At 39.7% G+C, this 26,526-nt stretch overlaps 2 protein-coding genes across 2 annotated transcripts; both read left to right on the forward strand.

Moving 5' to 3' along the window:
• Positions 1–247: 247 nt before the first annotated feature.
• On the forward strand, positions 248–5,138 carry LOC309517455 (vomeronasal type-2 receptor 26-like; the record flags this gene model as incomplete). Its single annotated transcript, XM_082196688.1, has 5 exons — positions 248–409; positions 1,176–2,036; positions 2,718–2,945; positions 3,389–3,515; positions 4,237–5,138. 5 exons carry the CDS (start codon positions 248–250, stop codon positions 5,136–5,138), a joined length of 2,280 nt encoding a protein of 759 aa, XP_082052814.1.
• A 2,278-nt stretch (positions 5,139–7,416) lies between these two features.
• Positions 7,417–25,884, forward strand: LOC309517456 (vomeronasal type-2 receptor 26-like; the record flags this gene model as incomplete). Its single annotated transcript, XM_082196689.1, has 9 exons — positions 7,417–7,562; positions 8,541–8,832; positions 10,763–11,542; positions 13,804–14,031; positions 20,862–20,981; positions 21,880–22,722; positions 23,037–23,264; positions 23,653–23,779; positions 24,983–25,884. The coding sequence occupies 9 exons, from the start codon at positions 7,417–7,419 to the stop codon at positions 25,882–25,884; spliced, it is 3,666 nt and encodes a 1,221-aa protein (XP_082052815.1).
• Between the last annotated feature and the right edge of the window lie 642 nt (positions 25,885–26,526).

The following is a 26,526-nucleotide window of genomic DNA, read 5'->3' on the forward strand; positions in this document are numbered from 1 at the left end:
ATATTTCACCTTCTTGAGTATTAAGTTACAGCTCATTCTTGAAAGTGTGTTGATGAAGACTATAAATCTGGTTTCATTATTGATGTTTTGTTAAATAGCTGCAACTCTTTTTTACAGTTCAGTGCCCAAGAACTACCAGCACATCCTGGCCTTAGCATTTGCTGTCAAAGAGATCAATGAGAATCCCAACATCTTGTCAAATGCCTCGCTGGGGTTTCACATCCTCAATAGTTACTATACTGCAAAGATGACCTATAAGGCTGCCCTCAGCCTGCATTCCACACAACAGAGGTTTGTCCCCAACTTCAAATGTCACAATCAGAACAAGCTGATCACCATCATTGGTGGATGCTTCTCTGAAATCTCTGCCAATGTGGCCATCATCTCAGCAATTCACAAGACTCCACAGGTAAATAAGGGGGTACAGAAAATTCACAACTCTGGCACACCATCATGATTTCAGCAAATCCTTTGATAAATGATATTAAGGTGTTATAACAGTTAAATGACAAAACAATCCAGAGTCACAGCACACTGAAAGACAAGAATAAAAGCCCCCCCCCCCACTTTTAAAGACACATAGTACAAATTATCATTACAGAGGCAAATGTGGAAGAATAAAATCTGAACACTAACTATTGTAGCACAACTGTGTTATACAAAGTTAATTCCTGTATCATTTAAACTGTAGAATTGTCAGCAGCAAAGGGGGGGGGGAGAGAAAAAGAAGGGGAAACTATATTTCCATTTAATTAGGACAATCATCTTAACTGGTACTATTACCGATACTTCCCATGATCTGGACACTATTCTTCTGTTGATGCAGCCTAGAATTGCATTAGCTTTATTTGCTGCTGCAGCACACTGTTGACTCATTTTAAGTTGTGATCCACCAAGACCCCTAGATTCTTTTCACATCTACTGCTAATAAGCTAGGTGTCCCCCATCTGGTTCTTCCTGCCTAAGTGCAGAACCTTACATTTGTCCCTATTGAAATTCATTTTGTTAGCTTGCATCCTGTTTTCCAATCTGTTAAGGTCATTTTGAATTCTGATTCTGTCCTCTGTGGCATTAGCTACCCCCCCCCGTTTGATTCAATGATTCAATGGCTCATAATTCTAAGATACAATATTTTCTTTTATTTAAAATGAGAAATGATTACTTTTTTATTTCAGCTCACTTATGGATCATTTTCAGCATTGCAGAATGACAAAGTGCTATTCCCATTTTTGTACCAGATGGTCCCAAATGAGGTTCATCAGCACATAGGAGTTATCCGGCTATTTCAGCATTTCAAATGGACTTGGGTTGGACTGTTAGCTGTAGATGATGACAAAGGGGACAGGTTTTTACAAACAATGGTCCCAATTCTTTCCCAAAATGGCAACTGTTATGCCTTCATAATAAGAGTACCAAAATGGAATTATGTGGATGAGATGATAGACTTGCTTATACAGCAGCAGAAAAACTATGAAGTTCTCATGGAGAGAAAATGCAATGTAATGTATGTCTATGGAGAACCTCCATCCTTTCAGATTTTGAGAATGTTGTTGTTTCTAGCACCCTTCTTGGCATTGCCACCTCTAGGAAAAGTTTGGGTTGTAACTTCCCACTGGGATTTTGCATCACACTCTGTACAAAAGGTATGGGATATACAGGCATTCCATGGCACCATATCTTTCACAGTTCACTCAAATCAGCCATTAGGATTCCAAACGTTCACAGACATGATACAACCTTCCTGGGCCAAAGGAGATGGTTTCATCCAGGACTTCTGGGAACAAGCATTCAGCTGTTCACTAATGATGTCTAAGCAGCAAGAGAAGGACGGGAAGAAAACCTGCACTGGGGAAGAGAATCTGGAAAGCCTTTCTGGAGTTCTGTTTGAAATGAATATGACTGGACACAGCTACAATGTCTACAATGCTGTCTATGCAATGGCACATGCTTTGAATGCTATATACAAATCCCATGTCAAACGTAAAAGATTGGAGGAAAGAGACAGACTGGCATTTCAGAGTGTACAGCCATGGCAGGTAATTTCAAGTCAACACTTAAAATAGAAAAGAAGTAAAGTTTATGATTCAGAGGTAAAGGGATCTCTACATTAAAAAAATTCACCAAATTTCCACACTGATTTACATAAGAAATAGCTCCCTGATTATGAAATAGTGATTTATTATTTATAATGGGCCATGCACATGAAGCTAAATGGACAGGAGAGATAGGTAAAAGTATAAAGTCCCAAAAGTGGAGGTGAATGAATTCTTTGTTAGATAATTCTTTGTTAGAAATAGAACTTTGTTAGAACAGACTTTTCTGAAGCTCATGGAATAAATGTTGCATGCGGTCAGAAGTAAGATATTTCAGGAGTCACAGGGCATGTTTGTACCTTGGGTTTTTACCTTTCTTACAGATACCAAGTCAGGTCCAATTTCAAGACTGCAACACATTGATGACATCAACTCCAACTATTTATTTTTGTGGCAACATAACACCTATATTTGACCACCTCTTTGATTATGCAAAGATTCATTTTTCCAACAAATAGGAATCTGCAGGGTTAACTTCGCCCAAACAGTTGGACCAATTTAGCAGTCCCTTTCTTACATCCAAAGTAACATGGTTGGGCAGAATCTCAAAAAGTTTTTTAATCTAACCTTGGTCTCAGTCTAATAATCTCAATACCTAGTCGTTCATATTCTCTTTCAATCTAGGTGCATCACTTTCTAAGGTGGATCACATTCAATAACAGTGCTGGAGACACTGTGCGCTTTGATGACAATGGTGAATTAGTTACAGGTTTTGATGTTACAAACTGGGTGACATTCCCCAATGGCTCACTGGTTAGAGTGAAAGTTGGAAGACTCCAACCTCAGGCTCCTTCAGGCAAAGAATTAACCCTTAATGATGAGCAAATTGTCTGGCATGAAAGTTTTAATCAGGTGAGACATAGCAAAAAATATTTAAATAATCAAATGAGAAATTTTTTATTTTTGGCCAGTTCATATTTCTATCTGGTTTTCAGGCTCTGAACAATGCTGATTAAAATTATTATAAAATAAATCACATATCCCTTAAATGTCACATCACTCCAAGTGAGCTCCCAGTAGATTTTTTTTATATAGTAAAGACCCCTGCCCCCTCAACAACATCACTTTCTGTTTTGTGAATAAATGCTTTCACGTAAGCCATGTTCAATAATTTTGAAAACGATTATGGAGGTGATAAACTTTGCCTGATCTTTATGACAAGGTTTCATGTTCCAATCTGAGCTTGGTGAAGGCAAAATTCACTGTCTTCTCTCAGTCATACTTTCATGTCAAGAGATGAGCTATTTTCAAGACCCACTCTCTTAGTGCAAATCATCCTTCATGCTTCTTTAAAGGTGCTGCCTGTTTCTGTGTGCAATGACAACTGCTACCCAGGCTACAGCAAAAAAAAGAAGGAGGGAGAGAAATTTTGCTGCTATGATTGTGCTCCATGTCCAGAAGGGATGATCTCTCACCAGAAAGGTAGGAGAAATAATGAACAGAAATATCAAGGTGATGTGATGCATCATCTTTTTATTTACTTGTTTAGATTATATGTTCCTTGAAATTATAAAAAAGATTTTAGCTGGTTTGCCAGCCATCCCATCATCGAAAGCAGAAGGAAATGTGCCCATCTTGAACATGCCCAGTTAACAACTTCCAACCTATATTACCCCTGCCCCAAAATGCAATGACAGCTACTCTTACTTGAAATTAACAAAGCTATATTTATTCAACCAAATAGGTTCAGCACCCTGCAAAGGGTAAATAGGTCAAGTTTTTAAGATGCATGAGCAAGGAAAGTTGTTCATAACCAAACAGAAGCTATGGAGATCCTCCAAGAGTTGAAATGCCCCTTGTACAGAGCTTTTAAAGATGAGACAGAGCAAGCTCACTCATGGAAATCCCTTGTCGTCAGTTCTGCTGAATGTGTGCTCCATTAGGTGTGTGTCAAGGGGTGGATTCCCTCTGATTCCACCTATAAAGCTGGTGTCTGGCTCCTGGCAGCAAGATTGTTTCCTACCCTCTGTCTCCAGCTATGCTACCACCTCATCCTGTTGGCTAGTTGGCTAGCTGAAGTAGCTAGAGCTATTGTGGAAATATGTATTTTTATTTGCCTGCATAAGTCAAGTTTTCAGCAGCCATATAAATGTAGAAATAGAAAGTGCCTCACAGCTGTTAACTATATCTTCCTTTTTTAAAGATGCCGATGCCTGTGTCAATTGTCCAGAAGAACAGTGTCCTAACAAGGAACAAACTAAATGCATTCCAAAGGATGTGAACTACCTCTCTTACAAAGAAGATTTAGGGATCATCTTAACTATATTGGCAATTTCTTTCTGCTTGATCGCAAGTTTAGTACTTGGAATTTTTATGAAGTACAAGGACACTCCCATAGTCAAAGCCAACAACCGAACCCTCACCTATATCCTTCTCATCTCCCTCCTCCTTTGCTTCCTCTGCTCCTTGCTCTTCATTGGACATCCTGGAAAGCTCATCTGCCTTCTCCAACAAACAGCCTTTGGTATCATATTCTCTGTGGCGCTTTCTTCTGTGTTGGCAAAGACCATCACTGTGGTTCTGGCTTTCATGGCAACCAAACCAGGATCTGGAATGAGGAGATGGGTGGGGAAAAGAATGGCAGATTCTATTGTCCTTTCCTCTTCCTTGATTCAAGTTGGCATTTGTACTCTTTGGTTAAGTACCTCTCCTCCTTTCCCAGATTTGGACATGAACTCATTGGATAGGGAAATCATAGTGGAATGTAATGATGGTTCTGCTTTCATGTTTTACTGTGTCTTGGGCTACATGGGCTCACTGGCCATTGTCAGCTTTGTTGTGGCTTTCCTGGCTAGGAAGTTGCCCGACAGTTTCAATGAAGCCAAGTTCATCACTTTCAGCATGTTGGTGTTTTGCACTGTTTGGTTATCCTTTGTTCCAACCTATCTAAGCACCAAAGGGAAATATATGGTGGCTGTAGAGGTCTTTTCCATCTTGTCCTCGAGTGCTGGGTTATTGGGCTGCATCTTCTTCCCTAAATGCTACATCATTCTGCTCAGGCCTGAGCTGAACAACCGGGATCAATTAATAAGAAGAAGAAAATAAAAAGAAGAAGAAATACATATCTTTTTGTTCATATAAGTATTCCCTTGGAAATGCTTATGCTAGGTGTATTTGTAATTCCTCTAATAACTAGCAAGGTTGGTGGGTCTCCCACATCAGCTACCATTGTAGCTGGAAATGAACCTTCCAAAAAACCTTAGTAGGACCACTGTCATTCACACCATGGAGTTACACAGATCTCCTGGGCCCAGAACTCCTGTTCCCTATTCTGTTCCTTGCTCCTAGATACATATACTCAGTCAATTTATATGCTGTAAGCTCCATGGGGCTGCAATTTTGTCTGCTGTATCTTGCACAATTTTATTACTGCATTAATAAATTCTTTTTAACAATGACAAAATAATATTAATATCAATAACTGTGGCAGACAATAATTGCATTTGTTCTGCTAAAGGAACTGGAGGAAGTTATTGATTTGTTTTGTTCTTTTACTTGTTTTTATTATGTATTTCGTGTTTTTGATCTTAAATTTTATGTTGCGAACCATCTTTAGATCTACATATGAAGGGTGATATACACATTTAATAAACAAAACAAAACAATATATAATATACTTTTTTACATGAAAACACTCACTCTCAGATTTGCCAGGCTATAACTCACTATTGAAACACACTTATACCAAATCTGAATGGCTGTTGTGTGAACTCAATTCTAAGCAGAAGCATCCTACTCCAATAAGGCCATGTGCCATGTATTTCTAAATCTCCCTAAAAGATAAAGAAAAATAGTTGTAGAATTGGGAGGAGGCACTTCCTTGCAGTTTTGTGGTATATGATGTAAAGCCTCTCCTCCTTACAGAGGGGAGGAGTTATGAGCAGGAGCCATTTCCCACGTTGGCAGGGGGCGTTCCAGCCCCTCCCCAGCTGGCCTGTCTCCTGCACCACGCCCCCAGGTAGCCAAGCAATCAGGTGGAGGCTTGGGGTGGGGTTTAGCTGCTCAAATGCGGCCGCAGCAGCACTTCCTTTTCATTCTGCTGCTGGTTTTTGTCAGATCACCCACCCACCCTCCCTTTAGTTCATTGCTTGGTTCTTGACATTGCTACGGACTTGTGGTTGGTCACCTTGGTTGCCCAAGGGGCCTGGTAGGAATTTTTATCCGACTGGCAAATTGGCACCGGCCACTTAGTTTTTTGCCTACCTCGTAGCAAATTGTCACAACTTTTAGGTATTGGCGGTTAGGCATTGGAATATGTTTGTGTATTGGAGGGCTGGGTGTGGTCATTGCCTCCCCCTCCACTTTATGGTTATTCCGGTAAAGGAATCCAGTGGTCGTGGATCCTGTCTGATGCCCTTGCTGGTGGCTAGGGCCATGGCACAACCCCAGGTGACATCAGGAGGAGCTTTCAGTTATATTTGCATCAACAGGTTGCTCCCACTGGTGATTAACCCTTGTTAGACTCACCCCCCCCCCCCGAGAGGGTGGAGTCACACTCTGTTGTTTTATCCAGTGCCTAAGCCAATACCTCTCACATGCTGTAATCAATAAAGGTGTGGCCTTTTTTAGCCCATTAACCTAATATACTGTGTCCATGTGTCTTTCTTATCCCCAAGCAGGTGGCAGGTCTTTGAATCACAACTTCAAATGCCAGTAGCACTCTGGGGAAGTGATCATCATCCCATCATTGTTCAAATTACTGTTTTGCATCCTCTGACAGAATAGATTTTCAGAGGCCAATAACAAGATCAACAATCAGCATCTTAAAAGGCTATATAATCTTCATATGGTTCACAACTGAATCCTAGCACAGGAAGAGCTTTGCTAATCTTTTGTGTGACTGTTTCCACTTCATATGTCAACCTATAACCCCAGCAGCTGATTCAACTATACTTTTTTAGAATAAAATTCAAGAAATGTATTCTAGAGTATCTCTGCTTCTCATCCCTTTTTTGTCGGCTGATGATTTTCCACTTGTCCATTTCTTCCTGTGAAAAACTGGACCTCTTTAATTAGGCATGTGAAAAGGGAGCAATTATTAACTTTGCTACCAGGTTACTCGTGCAGAGCTAATCTAAGAATTTCAGCTATAAAACTGTGTGTACCAACAGAATCATTACCATTCAAGGGAGGCTGTAACAAAATTTACAATACTAACACATTGTGCTGCACAATAAATAGTATTGATAGAAATCCAATAGTTGGAAACACAGAGATCTATGCTGGGATGGAAAACATTTTCAACAGGATCTGGGTGATGGTGATGTTGCTACTTGTACTCCTGTGCCAAAGTGTATGCATGACAAACCTGATTAATTGCACCATGTTTGATGATCGTCTCCTGATTCCTCATGGATTTTATCAACCAGGAGACCTCCTCATTGGAGGGATTGTTTCTCAGGTCTTATTCCTCTATAATAACCTTTCTTTCATGGAACAGCCTGCAAAGATCTTGATTAATGAACCCATGTAAAGCATCATCTTTTCTCTCTCTCTCTCTCTTTCTCTCCTCTGCCCCTTTATTTATCTCTCTGCCTGTAATATAGGCTCTTCCTGAGCCCATAGTGACTCAGAATGCAACATTAAGAAAAATTGTGCTAAAGTAAAATCATTTAGCTTTTAGTGTGAGTGTATCTTGCCAAGGCTATTCCCATTTTATACAAGGATAAGCTCAGAATGATCTATATCTCTGTTGAGAATATGTTTGTGTTATTTGTGTTTGGAAATACAATCTGGTCTTGCACATACTATTTGAATTTGAAAGTGTGCACACACATTATTGTACAGGGACATGCTTTTAAAAATATTATTTTGGAGTTGGCCCTATGCTGGGTCTGTATAGATTATATTTAAAATATAGATGAATTCATGGAAGCTTGTAGGCTCTCCTTTGTACTTTCCACATGCAATATCTTTTCTCATTTCACTTCTTTTGAGTATATACACTGCAACTGAATTAAAATATATCTGACCCCTGATATCATAAATGATCCAGATCAGTTGCCTGACTTACTTGTTATTATGTAGATTTAATGTTTGATTTAATCTGCTGCTAAATAGATTTTCAATAATAAATGTACTAAATGAAATAAATGTGTATGGAGAAGGCAAAAGATACTCCTATTCTGCTTCTAAGAAGAAGTGGAGAGAGCAATTTGATCAACAATTAGATTGTCTCCAAACTTTTGCTCCCTTTAGACTACCACTTCTCCTGAGTAGTTAGTACTTACTGAGTTCTACTCAAAGTAGACTCATTAAAATGAAAAAAGTCCTATCTGAGTTGTGCCCATTAATTCAGTGGGTCTATTCTGACTAATTTTGGTTCCTCCTCGGCAGTTTTATACTACATTTAACTTTTGAAATGATGTCAATAAATGAATATTATAAATTCAACAAATTGTTATTGTTGTTGTTATTTGATTAAAGAGCCTGTAACTCTAATTGCAGTTCAGTGCCTAAGAACTACCAGCATATCATGGCTTTCGCATTTGCTGTAAAAGAGATAAATGAGAATCTCAACATTTTATCAAATGTTTCCCTGGGGTTCCACATCCTCAATAGCTACTACACTGCAGGAATGACTTATAAGGCCACACTGAACCTGCTTTCCACACAACAGAGGTTTGTCACCAACTTCAAGTGTCACCACCTGAGCAAGCTGATAGCTCTCATTGGAGGATGTATCTCTGAGATCTCTGCCAACGTAGCCATTATTTCTGCAATCCACAAAATTCCACAGGTAAGTTGTATGCATGAGAGTATAGGGATTCAACAACTTTGCGCATTGCCTTGATTTCTGTAAAACAGATGACTTCTTGTGATATTTTATTTAGCAATTCTTTAGCACATTCTCTTGAATAGCTTAGATGAAACTGGGAAGCACTAATAGGCAGATGACAGAAAACAGGGAGTGATAGTAGCCAGAGCAACTTAAACCCCCAATTTGTCATGCTTGGAGAGGGGTGTTGGATGGAACAGAGGTTTCCTTCCAGCTAGTGTTGGTTAGACAAAAAATATGGTGTTTTTTGCATATGGACAAATTCCTCAATGCAACAAACTGAGGAGGGGGCTATAAAACAATGTGTCTGTTATTTGACATCATATGAACTCAAATTTATCTACAGTTTATTTCAATATAACTGTTACATGAAAATCTCATACCAACTAGGTTCTACATTTTGGAGGTGTGATTGATAAAACTAAATAAAAATAAAAAAATTCCTTCCAGTAGCACCTTAAAGACCAACTAAGTTAGTTCTTGGTATGAGCTTTCATGTGCATGCACACTTCTTCAGATACACTGAAACAGAAGTTGCCAGATCCTTCTATATACTGAGAAGGTGGGGAGGGGTATTACTCAGAAGGGTGGTGGGAATGGGAGATTGGCAGGTAGCTGAGATGAGCCTGTTGACGACTCTTAACGGCTGTAATAGGTCTTACAGGAAAGGGCAAGGGGTGAGAAGGTGAGAAATGGCTTAATCATGTATAATGAGATAAGAATCCAATGTCTTTGTTCAGACCAGGTCTCTCCATGGTTTTAAGTTTGGTAACTGTGTCTAAAACTCCATACTTCTGTTAGAAGCTAGTGAATGCCCAATTTCAACTAAAGCATGGTGGGCTGCCCTAAAACATTGGCTCAGGATTGTAGTGTTTGATCTAGGGAAGGGTCTGTATCAACACCTGACCAGTGAGGAGTTTGTCAGCAATTGGCAGAAAACCATGGCAAAAAAGCCACCTCTATTGGTCTTTCACACACACACCCCAAACTCTATTACCTGGGTTGTGAAGGTGCCCTAAAGACATTAAAGCAAAGATTATGGGATAGAGGATTCCTAGGTAAGATCCTCCCTCTATTGTGTGGGCAGGTAATCCCTCCCCTACCTGGCCTGGTCTCCTTGGCAACGCTTCCCCCAGGTGGGATTGGACAACTCACTGAGGTAGGTGGAGACCTCCAGGTATCACACCTGAGGGAAGGCAAAGCCAAGCCTATGCTGTTGGAGCCGCTCCAGATCTAGGGGCTGCACGCGTCCACGCAAAGGGTGCCCCCCATTTTAAGTGGGGAGCGGTCATTATGGGATAATACACACAGTGACTTGAAATCCTGATCACACAGAGTCTGTAGTCCGTTGGCAGTAGGAATACAATATGGGCATGTCTTAAAGTTAACACCTTACATTAAAAACCTGGCAGTACCAAATTAGCGAAGGTTATTCACCAAAGCCATACTAAACATCTTTCCTTCTGCAGTGTTGGATGGCAGGTTGAGAGCAGTTCACTACCAGGACAGACTTTGCTCGTGTGCTCAAGACATCAATTCTATAAAACATATTTTGCTGCACTGTGCGAAATACAAGCAAGCCAGGGCTGAACAGATATTACCCTTGCTGGTACCTTTCCTGGGAAAACCAGAGGTTCACTATGTCAAGTTACTATTGGAAGACCCGACAAACACTAGAACATTAGCAGTGGTGAAGTTTTTATCGGTAGTTGCAAGAACCAATCATCCCTATCTTTGAGTCTGAACAAAATGCTTGTTTAACCTGGTGGTAGGCTGTCTGAATTATGTATTGCTTTGTAATAAAGATGGATGATATATTTTATTTCAGCTTACTTATGGATCATTTTTGCCTGTAAAAAATATCAGAATGCAATTCCCATTTTTATACCAGATGGTTCCAAATGAAGCTCATCAGCACATGGGAGTTGTTCTGTTACTTCAGCATTTCAGATGGACATGGGTTGGGCTCTTGGCTGTGGCTGATGACAAAGGGGACCAGTTTCTACAGACCATGGTACCAATGCTTTCTCAGAATGGCATCTGTTCTGCCTTCATAGATAGAATACCAAAACGGGCATATTTTGATGAGTTGATTGACTTGATGATAAAGCACTGGGTAAGTTATGTAATCGTCAGTGACAAAAAAGCAAATGCATTATTTGTATATGGAGAACCACCGTCTTTTCAGATTTTGAGAGTATTACTGTTTCTAGCACCTTTCTTGTCACTTCCACCTCTGTGTAAAGTATGGATTATTACATCCCACTGGGATTTTGCATCACTGTCTGTTCAGAAGATATGGGATATACAAACCTTCCATGGTGCCATATCATTCACAGTTCACTCAAAACAGCCCCAAGGATTCCAAAAGTTTATTCAGATGATTAAACCTTCCTGGGTTAAAGGAGATGGTTTTGTCCAGGACTTCTGGGAACAGGCATTCAGCTGTTCATTAAAAGTGTACAACGCACTAGAAGAGAGAAAGAAAGTGTGCACTGGAGAAGAGAAACTGGAGAGCCTTTCTGGAATTTTGTTTGAAGGGAAGATGACTGGTCACAGCTACAATGTCTACAATGCTGTCTATGCTGTGGCACATGCTTTAAATAAAATCAGTTCCCAACATCGGAGCGTCAGAGGGAGTCTGAAACTTCAGGATGTGCAACCATGGCAGGTAATTGCAGCTTAAAGAACAATAGTTAAGATTATGATGCAGAAGTAAAGGTAAGTTCTCCTCATTTTTCTTTTTGTCAATCTATTTGGATAATTCCTTCTAACCCCAATGTGAAGTAGTGATCTATTCATTATTTTAATTCATCGCTACTCATGTTTATAGAGCCCTGTCAGGGGAAAAGGTGAAAGATTATGATAATAATCTTCCGGGTTGGTGCCTTCGGCAATGGCGGAGTTCCTCTGATTGGGAGGAATTTGCCCCGTGGGAATTTGGGTCTGTACTGCCACGGCGAAGGCGGAGACCAGTAAAAATCACAGGCGTGAGAAGCCTGTGAACGTAGGATTCAGCAGGCACCTTTTGCGCCTCCCCTACTCACGGGGAAACCCGGTTTCAGGGATCCAGAGCGATGTGGGGTGAGTGGCGCGGTGCTTCGAATCGTCTGCTTCTTCCACGGAGCGAAGCTGCATAGCTGTTGTCAGAGAGCACTGACTTTTTCCTGTGGACAATTTGACTCTAAAGTAATTACCCTTGAGTAGAGCTGAATTGGGAAGAATTGGATTTTTAAATGTTTAATCTGGCATCGAAACGGGGAGGTTCAATACAGGAAGTCCGCCTCCCCCTTTTGTAGATAAACTGAAGCAAGGAGGCTGCAAGCTAAAGTCTTGGAAAGCCTTTTGTAAAGGTGGATTTGGAAATATGGACAAATCAGAAATTGTTACTGTTGGGCCGAGTTACTGTGGTGGGGATGAGGGCTGCTGTGTTGCTGGGGATGTTGCTTTTGTTTCAAACATTGCAAGCTTTGGATGGGATGGGATGGATTGTTTCAGGGGGTGGCAGAGGGATGTTTTTGGAGTTGTTTGGCAGGGCAGGAAGCCTCGAGTAAAACTTAAGATATTGATGGATGCTAAAGAAGGAGGTGGACCTGCCCTGTCAGACCTTTAAATTTCGTTGTGAACCATCTGCTTTTTGCTGGTTGAGAGAATGGTTGCTTCTTGAAAGCACTGAAGTGTTGGACAATGGCATACAAAGTTGATGGACTATATGGAATTGGCGGAAATGACTGGCAAGATCCGAGACCAGGGAGAAGAGTCGGTGGAAGAAGATTGGAAAAAGTTTAAAGACTATCTATAGAAATATTGTAAAATTAAGGAATGTTAGAAAAATGATGGAATGAAGTTATATGGCTTTAGTAGAAATGTCATAAGGAATTAAGTATAAATAGATTAATAGAAAATTAAAGGAAAAATAAGGCAAGAATGTGTTAAGATAATTATAGGATAGAAAACAGAGCAAGATGGAAAGGAATTGCTGAAACAATTAATAGAAGTGGAATACAAAAAGTGAGGTGTGAGGAGGTCGTTGGAAATAAGTGAATGAAATATAAGATATTGAAAATGTTTGAGGTGTTTTTAAATTGTGTTGGGTTTTTTTGCTTTGTTTTGTTAGTCCATGTAGCGTTTTTGTATTGTATTTGTACTGTTTTTTCTCTTTTCTTTTTTGTTTGTAGTGTTGTGTTGGAAATGTTGAAAAAGTAATAAATATCATTTTTTTAAAAAAAAAAAGATTATGATAATGATGGTAGATAGAAATATGCCATCAAATACATTATCCCAAAAAGAGTTTGACAACTCTTTGTGTAGTTCTTGGAAATGTTTTTTTTTAATTATTTTTATTTATGATTTTCAGGTTTAAACATTTCAATAATTTTGCAGTCATTTTAACATTTCAGACTTGACTTCCTTCCCCCACTTTCTGTGGTTCCTTAAATTTATTTTTATTAACTTCTACATATCCAAATTAACTTAATTTGTTCATTTATTCTTCTACTTTAAATATATATTCTTATGAAACAGCAGGTTATTACGATAATCCTGCCAATGTTCTTTTCTGCTTACAATTTGTCTGTAAATATTCAATAAACCATTTCCATCCTTTTATAAAAAGTTTGTTATCTTGATTTCCTATTTTTCCAGTAAATTTTGCCATTTCTGCATATTGCATAAGTTTTTGTTCATTCTTCCTTTGCTGGGACTTCTACTTCTTTCTGTTTTGGAGCAAGTAACATTCTTGCCACTGTAGTAGCATACATGAATACATTTCTGTACAGTTTGGGTAGTTCTGTCCCTTTAATTCCCAAAAGGAAAGCTTCTAGGTTTTTTACAAATGTTAATTTAAACATCCTTTTCAATTCATTATATATTATTTCTTGGAAATGGTTTCAAGACTTTGCTGTCTCTTTGTTCACATTCTTTTCATTTTAGGTTCATCACATTCTAAGGAGGATTGCATTCAACAACAGTGAAGGAGATACTGTGTCTTTTGATGAAAATGGTGAATTAGTTACAAGTTTTGATATTACAAACTGGCTGATGTTCCCCAATGGCTCTGTGGTTCGAGTGAAAGTTGGCAGGCTGGAACCTCAGGCACCTCAAGGCAAACAGTTAGCTATCAATGATGATCAAATTGTGTGGCATCAAAGTTTTAACCAGGTGAGAAACATCTATAAGTGCTTGGTTACAAGTAAGAGCCAACTGACTCACGTCACAGTGCAGAACCAAAAGAGTACTCGCCTTTTTGGTCCCTTGCTCTGGTGCGGCCAGTGCAGGGAGCAAAATTGGGGCATTCAGGATTGGAATCAGAAGCAATGGCTGTCCCAGTTAGCTTGGAACATTGAGGGATCTGGGGAACTACAGCAAAAGAGGCCCATTCTTGTGTTGCTGCCCTCTGGACCTCTTGTGGAGGGAGCAAATGAAGTGCATCAGATGATGATTGCAGGGTCTGGGTCAGTTCATATAGGAAGATATTGTCCTTGAGGTCTTGAGTCATTTAAGGTCAAAACTAGCACTTTGAATTGGCCCTGGAAACAAATTGGCAGGCAGTGCAGGCAGACCAGGATCAATGTAATATGCCCAAACCATGTTGCCCCAGTGAGCAGTTTTTGTGCCAAAACTGGGCCTAAACCCCAAATGAAATGGATCTAGAAAATCAGTTTCCTCCCAGATTGCCTGGATCTGGTCCACAACTACCCACTCAAGAACCTTGCCCAAGAAGGGGAGATTGGCCACTGGCTGGTAACTACTTAGATTTTCCTAATTCATGGAGGGCTTCATAAGGTGGAACCTTTGCCTCTCAAAAGGAGGCATTAATTACTTCCCTAGCCCACCCAGCTGTCCCTTCTCTGCAAGTATTTATAAGCCACGAGGAGCAACGGGTCACAGTGCAAGTGGTTATCCTGACTGATACAAACATGTTGTCCAAATCCTCAGATATTTTGCAGACCTGCTGTTCTCAAAACACATCACTAATAGTATTTAATGCATATGAACAGGTGCTGCCACTTTCCATTTGCAATGAGAACTGCTACCCAGGTTATAGCAGAAAAAAGAAAGAGGGGGAGAAATTTTGCTGCTATGATTGTGCTCCATGTCCAGAAGGGATGATCTCTCACCAGAAGGGTAGGAGAAATAATGAACAGAAATATCAAGGAAGTTCTGTAATGCATCATCTTTTTATTTACTTGTTTAGATTATATGTTCCTTGAAATTATAGAAAGGTTTTGGCTGGTTTGCCAGCCATCCCATCATCAAAAGCAGAAGGAAATGTGCCCCTCTTGAACATGCCCAGTTAACAACTTCCAACCTATATTACCCCTGCCCCAAAATGCAATGACAGCTACTCTTACTTGAAATTAACAAAGCTATATTTATTCAACCAAATAGGTTTAGCAGCCTGCAAAGGGTAAATAGGTCAAGTTTTTAAGATGCATGAGCAAGGAAAGTTGTTCATAACCAAACAGAAGCTATGAAGATCCTCCAAGAGTTGAAATGCCCCTTGTACAGAGCTTTTAAAGATGAGACAGAGCAAGCTCACTCATGGAAATCCCTTGTCGTCAGTTCTGCTGAATGTGTGCTCCATTAGGTGTGTGTCAAGGGGTGGATTCCCTCTGATCCCACCTATAAAGCTGGTGTCTGGCTCCTGGCAGCAAGATTGTTTCCTACCCTCTGTCTCCAGCTATGCTACCACCTCATCCTGTTGGCTAGTTGGCTAGCTGAAGTAGCTAGAGCTATTGTGGAAATATGTATTTTTATTTGCCTGCATAAGTCAAGTTTTCAGCAGCCATATAAATGTAGAAATAGAAAGTACCTCACAGCTGTTAACTATATCTTCCTTTTTTAAAGATGCCGATGCCTGTGTCAATTGTCCAGAAGAACAGTGTCCTAACAAGGAACAAACTAAATGCATTCCAAAGGATGTGAACTACCTCTCTTACAAAGAAGATTTAGGGATCATCTTAACTATATTGGCAATTTCTTTCTGCTTGATCACAAGTTTAGTACTTGGAATTTTTATGAAGTACAAGGATACTCCCATAGTCAAAGCCAACAACCGAACCCTCACCTATATCCTCCTCATCTCCCTCCTCCTTTGCTTCCTCTGCTCCTTGCTCTTCATTGGACATCCTGGAAAGCTCATCTGCCTTCTCCGACAAACAGCCTTTGGTATCATATTCTCTGTGGCCCTTTCTTCTGTGTTGGCAAAGACCATCACTGTGGTTCTGGCTTTCATGGCAACCAAACCAGGATCTGGAATGAGGAGATGGGTGGGGAAAAGAATGGCAGATTCTATTGTCCTTTCCTCTTCCTTGATTCAATTTGGCATTTGTACTCTTTGGTTAAGTACCTCTCCTCCTTTCCCAGATTTGGACATGTACTCATTGGCTAGGGAAATCATAGTGGAATGTAATGATGGTTCTGCTTTCATGTTTTACTGTGTCTTGGGCTACATGGGCTCACTTGCCATTGTCAGCTTTGTTGTGGCTTTCCTGGCTAGGAAGTTGCCTGACAGTTTCAATGAAGCCAAGTTCATCACTTTCAGCATGTTGGTGTTTTGCACTGTTTGGTTATCCTTTGTTCCAACCTATCTAAGCACCAAAGGGAAATATATGGTGGCTGTAGAGGTCTTTTCCATCTTGTCCTCAAGTGCTGGGTTACTGGGCTGCATCTTCTTCCCTAAATGCTACATCATTCTGCTCAGGCCTGAGCTGAACAACCGGGATCAATTAATAATAAGAAGAAAATAAAAAGAAGAAGAAATACATTTCTTTCTGCTGATATATGTAGTCCTTTGGAAATGCTTATGTTAGGGATATCTGTAATTCCAGTACAAGTGCTTCCTTAGTCAAAAATGTCTGAAGAAATTCTTGGCCACAGCCCACCTCAAAGTACTCCCTATATTGATTCAGGCAGAGAATAAGAGATACCCGATTATGATAAAGGGTTGGTGGTCTACTCCTTCTGTCTGCCTTCTTCTATTCTTAGTAATGTGAAGACATTACCAGCACACCGGCACTAGGGGGTGGGCACAGTTCCCACTAGTGTTGATAAGCTGTGAAATTCTGCACCATAAACTCTGATGGGAAACATGGGCCTTACAGACTGTTGCAGGGGAAGGAGACGAGAGCCAGTTCAACCACCACAGCTTTTTTATTTTAAAAGTAATGGCTTGTAGGCACTATATGATTTTCTACATTATTTTTAGGTTCTGTCCCTGTGAAGTATCCCACTGTGGTGCTAAATCAGAGCCAAGAGGCATTGCATACCCTCCAAGTGTCCAGATTTTCCAGGCATAGTCCTGGAATTAAGAAAGCCACCCCGGCTTCTGATTTGAACCTGGAATGTCCCAATTTCCTCCACCAGTGCTGCCACTGCTGAGCTCAGGAAGGAGGATGAGGCAGTGCTTGTCTCAAGTGGCAGCGGAGGTGAGGGAGCATCCTGTAGCCTTTCCATGGCCTCTCCATGGCCGCAGCTGCTGGCTTCCTCCCTTGGGCAGTTTGTAGTGGCTGCTGGAGAGTGGGTGAGGAGGAGGAGAGGCTGCCACCATCAAGGCCCAAACCCATATGATGCACTGGCTCTGAAGGGCAGGCAGAGGAAAGGGCCACCCTGGGCAGGAAGAAAGAGGGAGCAGAGTGGGCCACAAGGAATCTTGCTTTTAAAAAATGCTTTGTGTGTCTGCGTCTAATCTTGCCCCATTTTAAAAAGTATTTATTGATATGGTTGAGGGCATGTGTGCTGTGTCCTGTTGATGCAGTGGTGGCGGCCCTCACCCTTCTTCTGATAGGAACTGCTCTGTGGCGGGAAAACAAAAATGGAGCTCGGAGAATATCAGTTGGTGGGAGTGAGAAATGTCCCTATTTTCATCTGAGGTATCTTGAAAGGTATGGCATCGTGGAGAATGAAAATGGTGCTGATGTGGTTGATCCCAGCACTTCTCCTCTCAGTGCTCCTTAAAAGGAATTACGGGGTGCATCTAATAACTAGCAAGGTGGGTAGGTGTTCCACATTAGCTACCGTTGTAGCTGGAAATGAACTTTGCCCGAAAACGTAGTAGGGCCACTGTCATTCCCACCATGGAGTTACACAGACCATGAAAACAAGTTTGCAATGGGCCCAGAACTCCAGTTGCTTACTCTGTTCCTTGCTCCTAGATACATATACTCAGTCAATTTATATGCTGTAAGCTCCATGGGGCTGAGATTTTGTCTGCTGTATCTTGCACACTGTTATTACTGCATGAATGAATTCTTTTTTTCAATGACAAAATAATATTAATATCAATAACTTTGACAGACAATAATTGCAATTGTTCTGCTAAAGGAACTGGAGGAGGTTATTGATTTTTTTTTAGTTCTTTTTCTTGTTTTTATTATTTATTTTGTGTTTTTGATCTTAAATTTTATGTTGTGAACCACCTTGAGATCTATGTATGAAGGGTGATATACACATTTAATAAACAAAACAAAACAATATATAATATACTGTTTTACATGAAAACACTCACCCTCAGATTTGCCAGGCAATAACTCTGCATTAAACACACTTATACCAAATCTGAGTGGCTAGTGTGTGAACTTAGTTCTGGGCAGAAGCAACCTGCACCAATAAAGCCATGTGCCATGTATTTCTAAATCTCCCTAAAATATAAGGAAAAATAGTTGTAGGATTAGGAGGAGGCTATTCCTTGCAGTTTTGTGGTATATTGTGTAACTTCAAATGCCAATAGCACTCTGGGGAAGTGATCATCATCCCATCATTGTGCAAATTACTGTTTTGCATCCTCTGACCGAATAGACTTTCAGAGGCCAATAACAAGATCAACAATCAGCATCTTAAAAGGCTATATAATCTTCATATGGTTCACAACTGAATCCTAGCAAAGGAAGAGCTTTGCTAATCTTTTATGTGACTGTTTCCACTTCATATGTCAACCTATAATCCCAGCAGCTGATTCAACTATACTTTTTTAGAATAAAATTCAAGAAATGTATTCTAGAGTATCTCTGCTTCTCATCCCTTTTTTATCGGCTGATGATTTTCCACTTGTCCATTTCTTCCTGTGAAAAACTGGACCTCTTCAATTAGGCATGTGAAAAGGGAGCAATTATTAACTTTGCTACCAGGTTACTCGTGCAGAGCTAATCTAAGAATTTCAGCTATAAAACTGTGTGTACCAACAGAATCATTACCATTCAAGGGAGGCTGTAACAAAATTTACAATACTAACACATTGTGCTGCACAATAAATAGTATTGATAGAAATCCAATAGTTGGAAACACAGAGATCTATGCTGGGATGGAAAACATTTTCAACAGGATCTGGGTGATGGTGATGTTGCTACTTGTACTCCTGTGCCAAAGTGTATGCATGACAAACCTGATTAATTGCACCATGTTTGATGATCGTCTCCTGATTCCTCATGGATTTTATCAACCAGGAGACCTCCTCATTGGAGGGATTGTTTCTCAGGTCTTATTCCTCTATAATAACCTTTCTTTCATGGAACAGCCTGCAAAGATCTTGATTAATGAACCCATGTAAAGCATCATCTTCTCTCTCTCTTTCCCTTTCTCTCTCTCTCTCTTCCTGTAATATGTTTAGTCCATAGTGACTCAGAATGCATCATTAAGTAAAACTGTGCTTAAGTAAAATTATTGAGTTTTTGGTATGAGCGTAGCTTGCCCAGTCTATTCCCGTCTTGTACAATGATAAACTCAGAATTAGTGAAGGATCTGAATCTCTATTGAGAGTATGTTTTTGATATTTGTGGTTGGAAATACAATATGGTCTTGCACATACTTTTTGAATTTAAAAGTGTGCACACAAATTATTGTACAGGTACATGGTTTGTAAAATATTATTTTGGAATTGGCCCTCAGTCATAAGAAACTGGGTCAGTATAGGTGATATTTTAAATATAGGTGAGTTCATTCTTGTAGGCTCTCCTTTGTACTTTTCACCTGCAGGATCGTTTCTCATTTCACTTTCTCATTTCACTTGAGAGCCAGTGTGGTGTAGTGGTTAAGAGCAGTAGTCTCGTAATCTGGGGAACCGGGTTCATGTCTCCACTCCTCCACATGCAGCTGCTGGGTGACCTTGGGCTAGTCACACTTCTTTGATGTCTCTCAGCCCCACTCACCTCACAGAGTGTTTGTTGTGGGGGAGGAAGGGAAAGGAGAATGTTAGCTGCTTTGAGACTCCTTAAAGGGAGTGAAAGGTGGGATATCAAATCCAAACTCCTCCTCTTCTTCTCTTCTTTCTTTGGGTATACGCACTGCAACTGAATTAAAATATATTTGGCCCCTGATATCATAAATTATCCAGATCAGTTGCTTGATCTGTTGCTTACTTATTATTATGTATATTTAATGTTTGATTTAACCTGCTGCTAAACAGATTTTCAATAATAAATGCAGGAAATGAAATAAATGTGTATGGAGAAGGCAAAAATACTCCTATTCTGCTCCTAAAAATAAGTGGAGGGGGCAGTTTGATCAACAATGAGATTGTCCCCAAATTTTTGCCCCCCTTCATTTCATTATACTGTAGACTTCCACTTCTCCTGAGTAGTTAGTATTTACTGAGTTCTACTCAAAGCAGACTCATTAAAATGAAAAAGTCCTATATTAGTTTTGCTCATTAAGTCAATGGTCTATTCTGACTAATTCTGGTTCCTACCAGAATTAGCATTTTTTTTTTGCTACATTTAACTTTTGAAATGATGCCAATAAATGATTATTATAAATTCAACAAATTATTATTATTGTTGTTGTTGTTGTTATTTGATTAAAGAGCCTGTAACTCTAATTGCAGTTCAGTGCCTAAGAACTACCAGCATATCATGGCTTTCACATTTGCTGTAAAAGAGATAAATGAGAATCTCAACATTTTATCAAATGTTTCCCTGGGGTTCCACATCCTCAATAGCTACTACACTGCAGGAATGACTTATAAGGCCACACTGAACCTGCTTTCCACACAACAGAGGTTTGTCCCCAACTTCAAGTGCCACCACCAGAGCCAGCTGATAGCTCTCATTGGAGGATGTATCTCTGAGATCTCTGCCAACGTAGCCATTATTTCTGCAATCCACAAAATTCCACAGGTAAGTTGTATGTATGAGAGTATGGAGATTCCACAACTGTGCGCATTGTCTTGATTTCTGTAAAACAGATGAGAAAACTTCTTGCGATATTTTATTTAGCAATTATTTAGCACATTCTCACCAATAACATAGATGAAACAGGGAAGTACTAATAGGCAGATGACAGAAAACAGGGAGTGATAGTGGCCAGAGCAATTTAAACCCCCAATTTCCCATGCTTGGAGAGGGGTGTTGGATGGAACAGAGGTTTCTTCCAGCTAGGTGTTGGTTAGACAAGAAAATATGGTGTTTGTTGCATGTGGACAAAGTATTATTATAGGAGGGGGCTATAAAACAATGTGTCTGTTATCTGATCCCATATGAACTCAAATTTATCTATAGTTTATTTCAAAACAACTATTACATGCAGGCATGTCCAAAGTCCATCCTGGGGGCCTAATCCGACCCACCGCTTGGTTTAATCCGGCCTTTGTGACAGTTTATTTGCCGTGGTAAAATCCTATAAAATGCTCTACAACTTTGGTTGGCCCTCTCACAAGTATACGTCATCAAATCTGGCCCTCTTTGAAAAAAAATTGGAGATCCCTAGTTACATGGAAAATCTCATGCCACCTAGGTTCCACATTTTGGAGGTGTGACAAAACTAAAGCATTCTAAAGTCAGTATTGTTATCATATTGCAAAACTCACAGAATATAGTCCCCAAAATGAGACAATTATTAAAGTTCTTGTCTTCAGGTAAAGGTAGGACAGCCACGTGCCGTGGATGCTTTAATTCTAAATTTCCTTCATCACACAGGATATTAGACTATAAGCAGAGCAACATGAAACACTTTGATTCAATTATTTACCATTCTTTTGAAATCTATCCTGAAAAGGTATTATATATTTTATTTCAGCTCACTTATGGATCATTTTTGCCTGTAAAAAGTATCAGAATGCATTTCCCATTTTTATACCAGATGGTTCCAAATGAAGCTCATCAGCACATGGGAGTTGTTCTGTTACTTCAGCATTTCAGATGGACATGGGTTGGGCTCTTGGCTGTGGCTGATGACAAAGGGGACCAGTTTTTACAGACCATGGTACCAATGCTTTCTCAGAATGGCATCTGTTCTGCCTTCATAGATAGAATACCAAAACGGGCATATTTTGATGAGTTGATTGACTTGATGTTAAAGCGCTGGGAAAATTATGTAATCATCAGTGACAAAAAAGTGAATGCATTATTTGTATATGGAGAACCACCATCTTTTCAGATTTTGAGAGTATTACTGTTTCTAGCACCTTTCTTGTCACTTCCACCTCTGTGTAAAGTATGGATTATTACATCCCACTGGGATTTTGCATCACTGTCTGTTCAGAAGATATGGGATATACAAACCTTCCATGGTGCCATATCATTCACAGCTCACTCAAAACAGCCCCAAGGATTCCAAAAGTTTATTCAGACTATTAGACCTTCCTGGGTTAATGGAGATGGTTTTGTCCAGGACTTCTGGGAACAGGCATTCAGCTGTTCATTAAAAGTGTACAATGGACTAGGAGAGAGAAAGAAAGTGTGCACTGGAGAAGAGAAACTGGAGAGCCTTTCTGGAATTTTGTTTGAAGGGAAGATGACTGGTCACAGCTACAATGTCTACAATGCTGTCTATGCTGTGGCACATGCTTTAAATAAAATCAGTTCCCAACATCGAAGCTTCAGAGGGTGTCTGAAACTTCAGAATGTGCAACCATGGCAGGTAATGGCCTCTTAAAGAACAATACAGTTAAGATTATGATGCAGAAGTAAAGGTAAGTTCTTTTCATTTTTCTTTTTGTCAATCTATTTTGATAATTCTTTCCAACCCCATTTGAAACAGTGATTTATTCATTGTTTTAATTCATTGCTACTCATGTTTATGGAGCTCTGTCAGGGAAAAAGGAGAAAGGTGGTGGTTGTGATAGACAGATAGAAATATGTCATCAAATAAACTATTCAAAAATGTGTTTGACAAGTCTTTGGAAATGATTTCAAGACTTTGCTGTCTCTTTGTCCACATTCTTTTCATTTTAGGTCCATCACATTCTAAGGAGGATTGCATTCAACAACAGTGAAGGAGATACTGTGTCTTTTGATGAAAATGGCGAATTAGTTACAAGTTTTGATATTACAAACTGGCTGATGTTCCCCAATGGCTCTGTGGTTCGAGTGAAAGTTGGCAGGCTGGAACCTCAGGCACCTCAAGGCAAACAGTTAGCTATTAATGATGATCAAATTGTGTGGAATCAAGGCTTTAACCAGGTAAGAAACATCTATAAGTGCTTAGTTACAAGAGCCAACTGACTCACGCCACAGTGCAAAACTAAAAAACAACAACAAACCTAATTCAGGGAGGGCTTCTTAACACGGAACAATCGCCTCTCAGAAGGAGGCTTTAATTACCTCCCTAGCCCAGCCGGCTGTCCCTTCTCTGATAGTATTTATAAGCCATGAGGAACAATGGGTTACATTGTAAGTGGTTTCCTGGCTGATCCAAACATGTTGTCCACATCCTCAGGATGTTCTCAAAACACATCACCACTAATAGTATTTCATGCATATAATAATAATAATAATAATAATAATAATAATAATAATAATTTATAATAATTTATTATTTATACCCCGCCCATCTGGCTGGGGTGAACAGGTGCTGCCGCTTTCTGTTTGCAATGAGAACTGTTACCCAGGCTATAGCAGAAAAAAGAAAGAGGGGAAGAAATTTTGCTGCTATGATTGTGCTCCATGCCCAGAAGGGATGATCTCTCACCAGAAGGGTAGGAGAAATAATGATATCAAGGAATTTCCATAAAGGTGGTAATGGTGCTGGTGATGATTACTATTATTATTGAATGTGCATCCATTGAATATCTATGACTTTGGTTCACATTAAGAACTTCAAAAATCATTTTAACGTGTGTGTGTAACAGATTGATAGTGAAATTGATCGGATAATATATGAAACAAGTTCAAGGAAACAAAAGGGTCCATTCTTACTATTTTTTTATAAATAAATCCTTTAAACAGAAGTTAGTGTGAGGTCATGTCTATGACAGATTAGCACCTGGTTCATTTGTGGTAGAAGTCTTGGCAAACTGTGAAGGAGTATTCCCTCTTCCCCTTTCTAACCTGTTCTGCACACCCTTCTCTTAATGCAACATAGACTCAGCAATAGGAGAAGAGCAGCAATTAGTCAACATGATTTTATGTATCCAAGATGCAGCACGGAACAAATCAACTTAGTAGAAGAGCTTCAGAATTGTTTAAACACATTTCAGGGACAAGGTTGTGGGTCAATATTACCCCTTTTTTCTCATATGTCCATTTTCTGTGGAGGTAATGCATGTTTTAAGATAAAAAATGGTGGTATCAGCTCCAATGTATATCTAGGTTCCAAAGGATTTAGGGCTGGATTTCAGACCACTAGCCTGGAAGGTAGATCGGTTTTCTTTGTGCATCCCTGTTTTAGTCAGAGCTTTCCCATAATATTCAAACCACTGCATGCCCAATCCTGAGCCCAGGATAAGGATTTACTTTGGAGAAAAGAGTTATTTCACTCCTTTTCATTCTCCCCTTGTTAATGGGGATTGTATCGCCTTAGTTCAGAAGTAAGAATATGCTAAGGTATAATGCTACCACATACCCAATAACTGTGTTGTGATTTATGTCTGTAATTTCTCTGTTTTCTTACAACAAATGAATGTTTTAATTTAGCCTAGTTGGGAGCTACGTTCTCGAGTTATACAACCATTTATCAGACACTGTTCCATGACATCTCTCACAAAAGATCCCCCTCCTGTCTAGGAGGCCGGTAAATGGGAATGATGGTGCCAGGTGCACACATGAAGTTTCCCAACACACATGTGTACAACAATTGTCAACGTATGCAAACATTTAATGTGTGTGTGTATGTGTGTGTGTAAAGGTATAGATGTTGGACTAACCTTAGAAATACTTAAACTGTTCTTCCTTTTTTTCAGACATGGATGCTTGTGTGAATTGTCCTGAAGATCAGTATCCCAACAAAGACCAAACTCAGTGCATTCCCAAAATTATAAGCTACCTCTCTTACAGAGAAGATTTAGCAATCGCCTTAACTAGCTTGGCTATTATTTTCTCTTTTGTCACAATTGTAGTACTTGGAATTTTTATGAAGTACAAGGACACTCCCATAGTGAAAGCCAACAACCGGACCCTCACCTACATCCTCCTCATCTCCCTCCTCCTTTGCTTCCTCTGTTCTTTGCTCTTCATTGGACAACCTGGAAAGGCAACCTGCCTTCTACGTCAAACCACTTTTGGCATTGTCTTCTCTGTGGCCCTTTCTTCTGTGTTGGCAAAGACCATCACTGTGGTTGTGGCATTTATGGGAACAAAACCAGGATCCAGGATGAGGAAATGGGTGGGGAGAAGACTGACTAATTCTATTTTTCTCTCCTGCTCTTTTATTCAGGCTGCCATTTGTACTCTTTGGTTAAGTTCTGCTCCTCCATTCCCAGGCAGAGATATGCATTCAGTGAAGGGTGAAATCATACTAGAATGTAATGAGGGTTCTGTTTCCATGTTTTACTGTGTCCTGGGCTATATGGGTTTCTTAGCCATTGTCAGTTTCATTGTGGCTTTTCTTGCCAGGAAGTTGCCAGACAGTTTCAATGAAACCAAATTTATCACTTTCAGCATGTTGGTGTTTTGCAGTGTATGGTTATCCTTTATTCCAACCTACCTGAGCAGCAAAGGAAAGTACATGGTGGCTGTGGAGATCTTCTCCATCTTGTCATCCAGTGCTGGATTATTGGGTTGTATCTTTTCCCCTAAATGTTATGTTATTGTACTCAGGCCCGAGCTTAACAGCAGAGAGCAACTCGTCAGAAAAAAGAAATGAAATAATATATCCATCTCATTAATCTGTTGCTTTGTTAATAGAAATTATGGTGTTGAAGGGATTTCAGGAGAATTTGAGCATAATTTCTTAGGAAAATATCTCTCTTCACATTCCCATGAGTGGACTTGAACCAGGAATATACTATCTCAAGAGGGTTGTCTATCTTGTTTCTATCTTCTTAAACACCCACATATTGTCTGCTTCTCCAAATGCCCTTCTGGGTCCAGAATGAGGTTCCATCTATTAGTACATTCCTAATGAGAGAATTTCACTTCACCTGACTTCCTTCCTATGTGTTTACTCATAAAAATGTAGACACTACTAACATGGTCGGGTTTGCGTTTTTTACCACCAGGAATCTTTAGAAAAAAGAAAAGGAGTAAATTTTATTAGTATTTTCCACACAACAACAAGCAAAAAAACCAAAAAAATACAAAACACAAAAAACATATGAAAAACAAATCCAAATCTTACAAATTAATAGTATAAACACTAAAAAGGAAAACAAACGTTGACTTCCACCAATCCCGCAGCACCTCCTTTACCTCTCATTGTATATTCCTGTTTTCCTTATCATCTCGATCCTAGCATCTAAATATATATCCCTCTTTCTTATCCTTTCACTTCAGAAGGTTATTCCAG

Source organism: Podarcis vaucheri (assembly GCF_965113315.1).
Source record: "Podarcis vaucheri genome assembly, chromosome: 13".
NCBI classification, from domain to species: Eukaryota; Metazoa; Chordata; class Lepidosauria; order Squamata; family Lacertidae; genus Podarcis; species Podarcis vaucheri.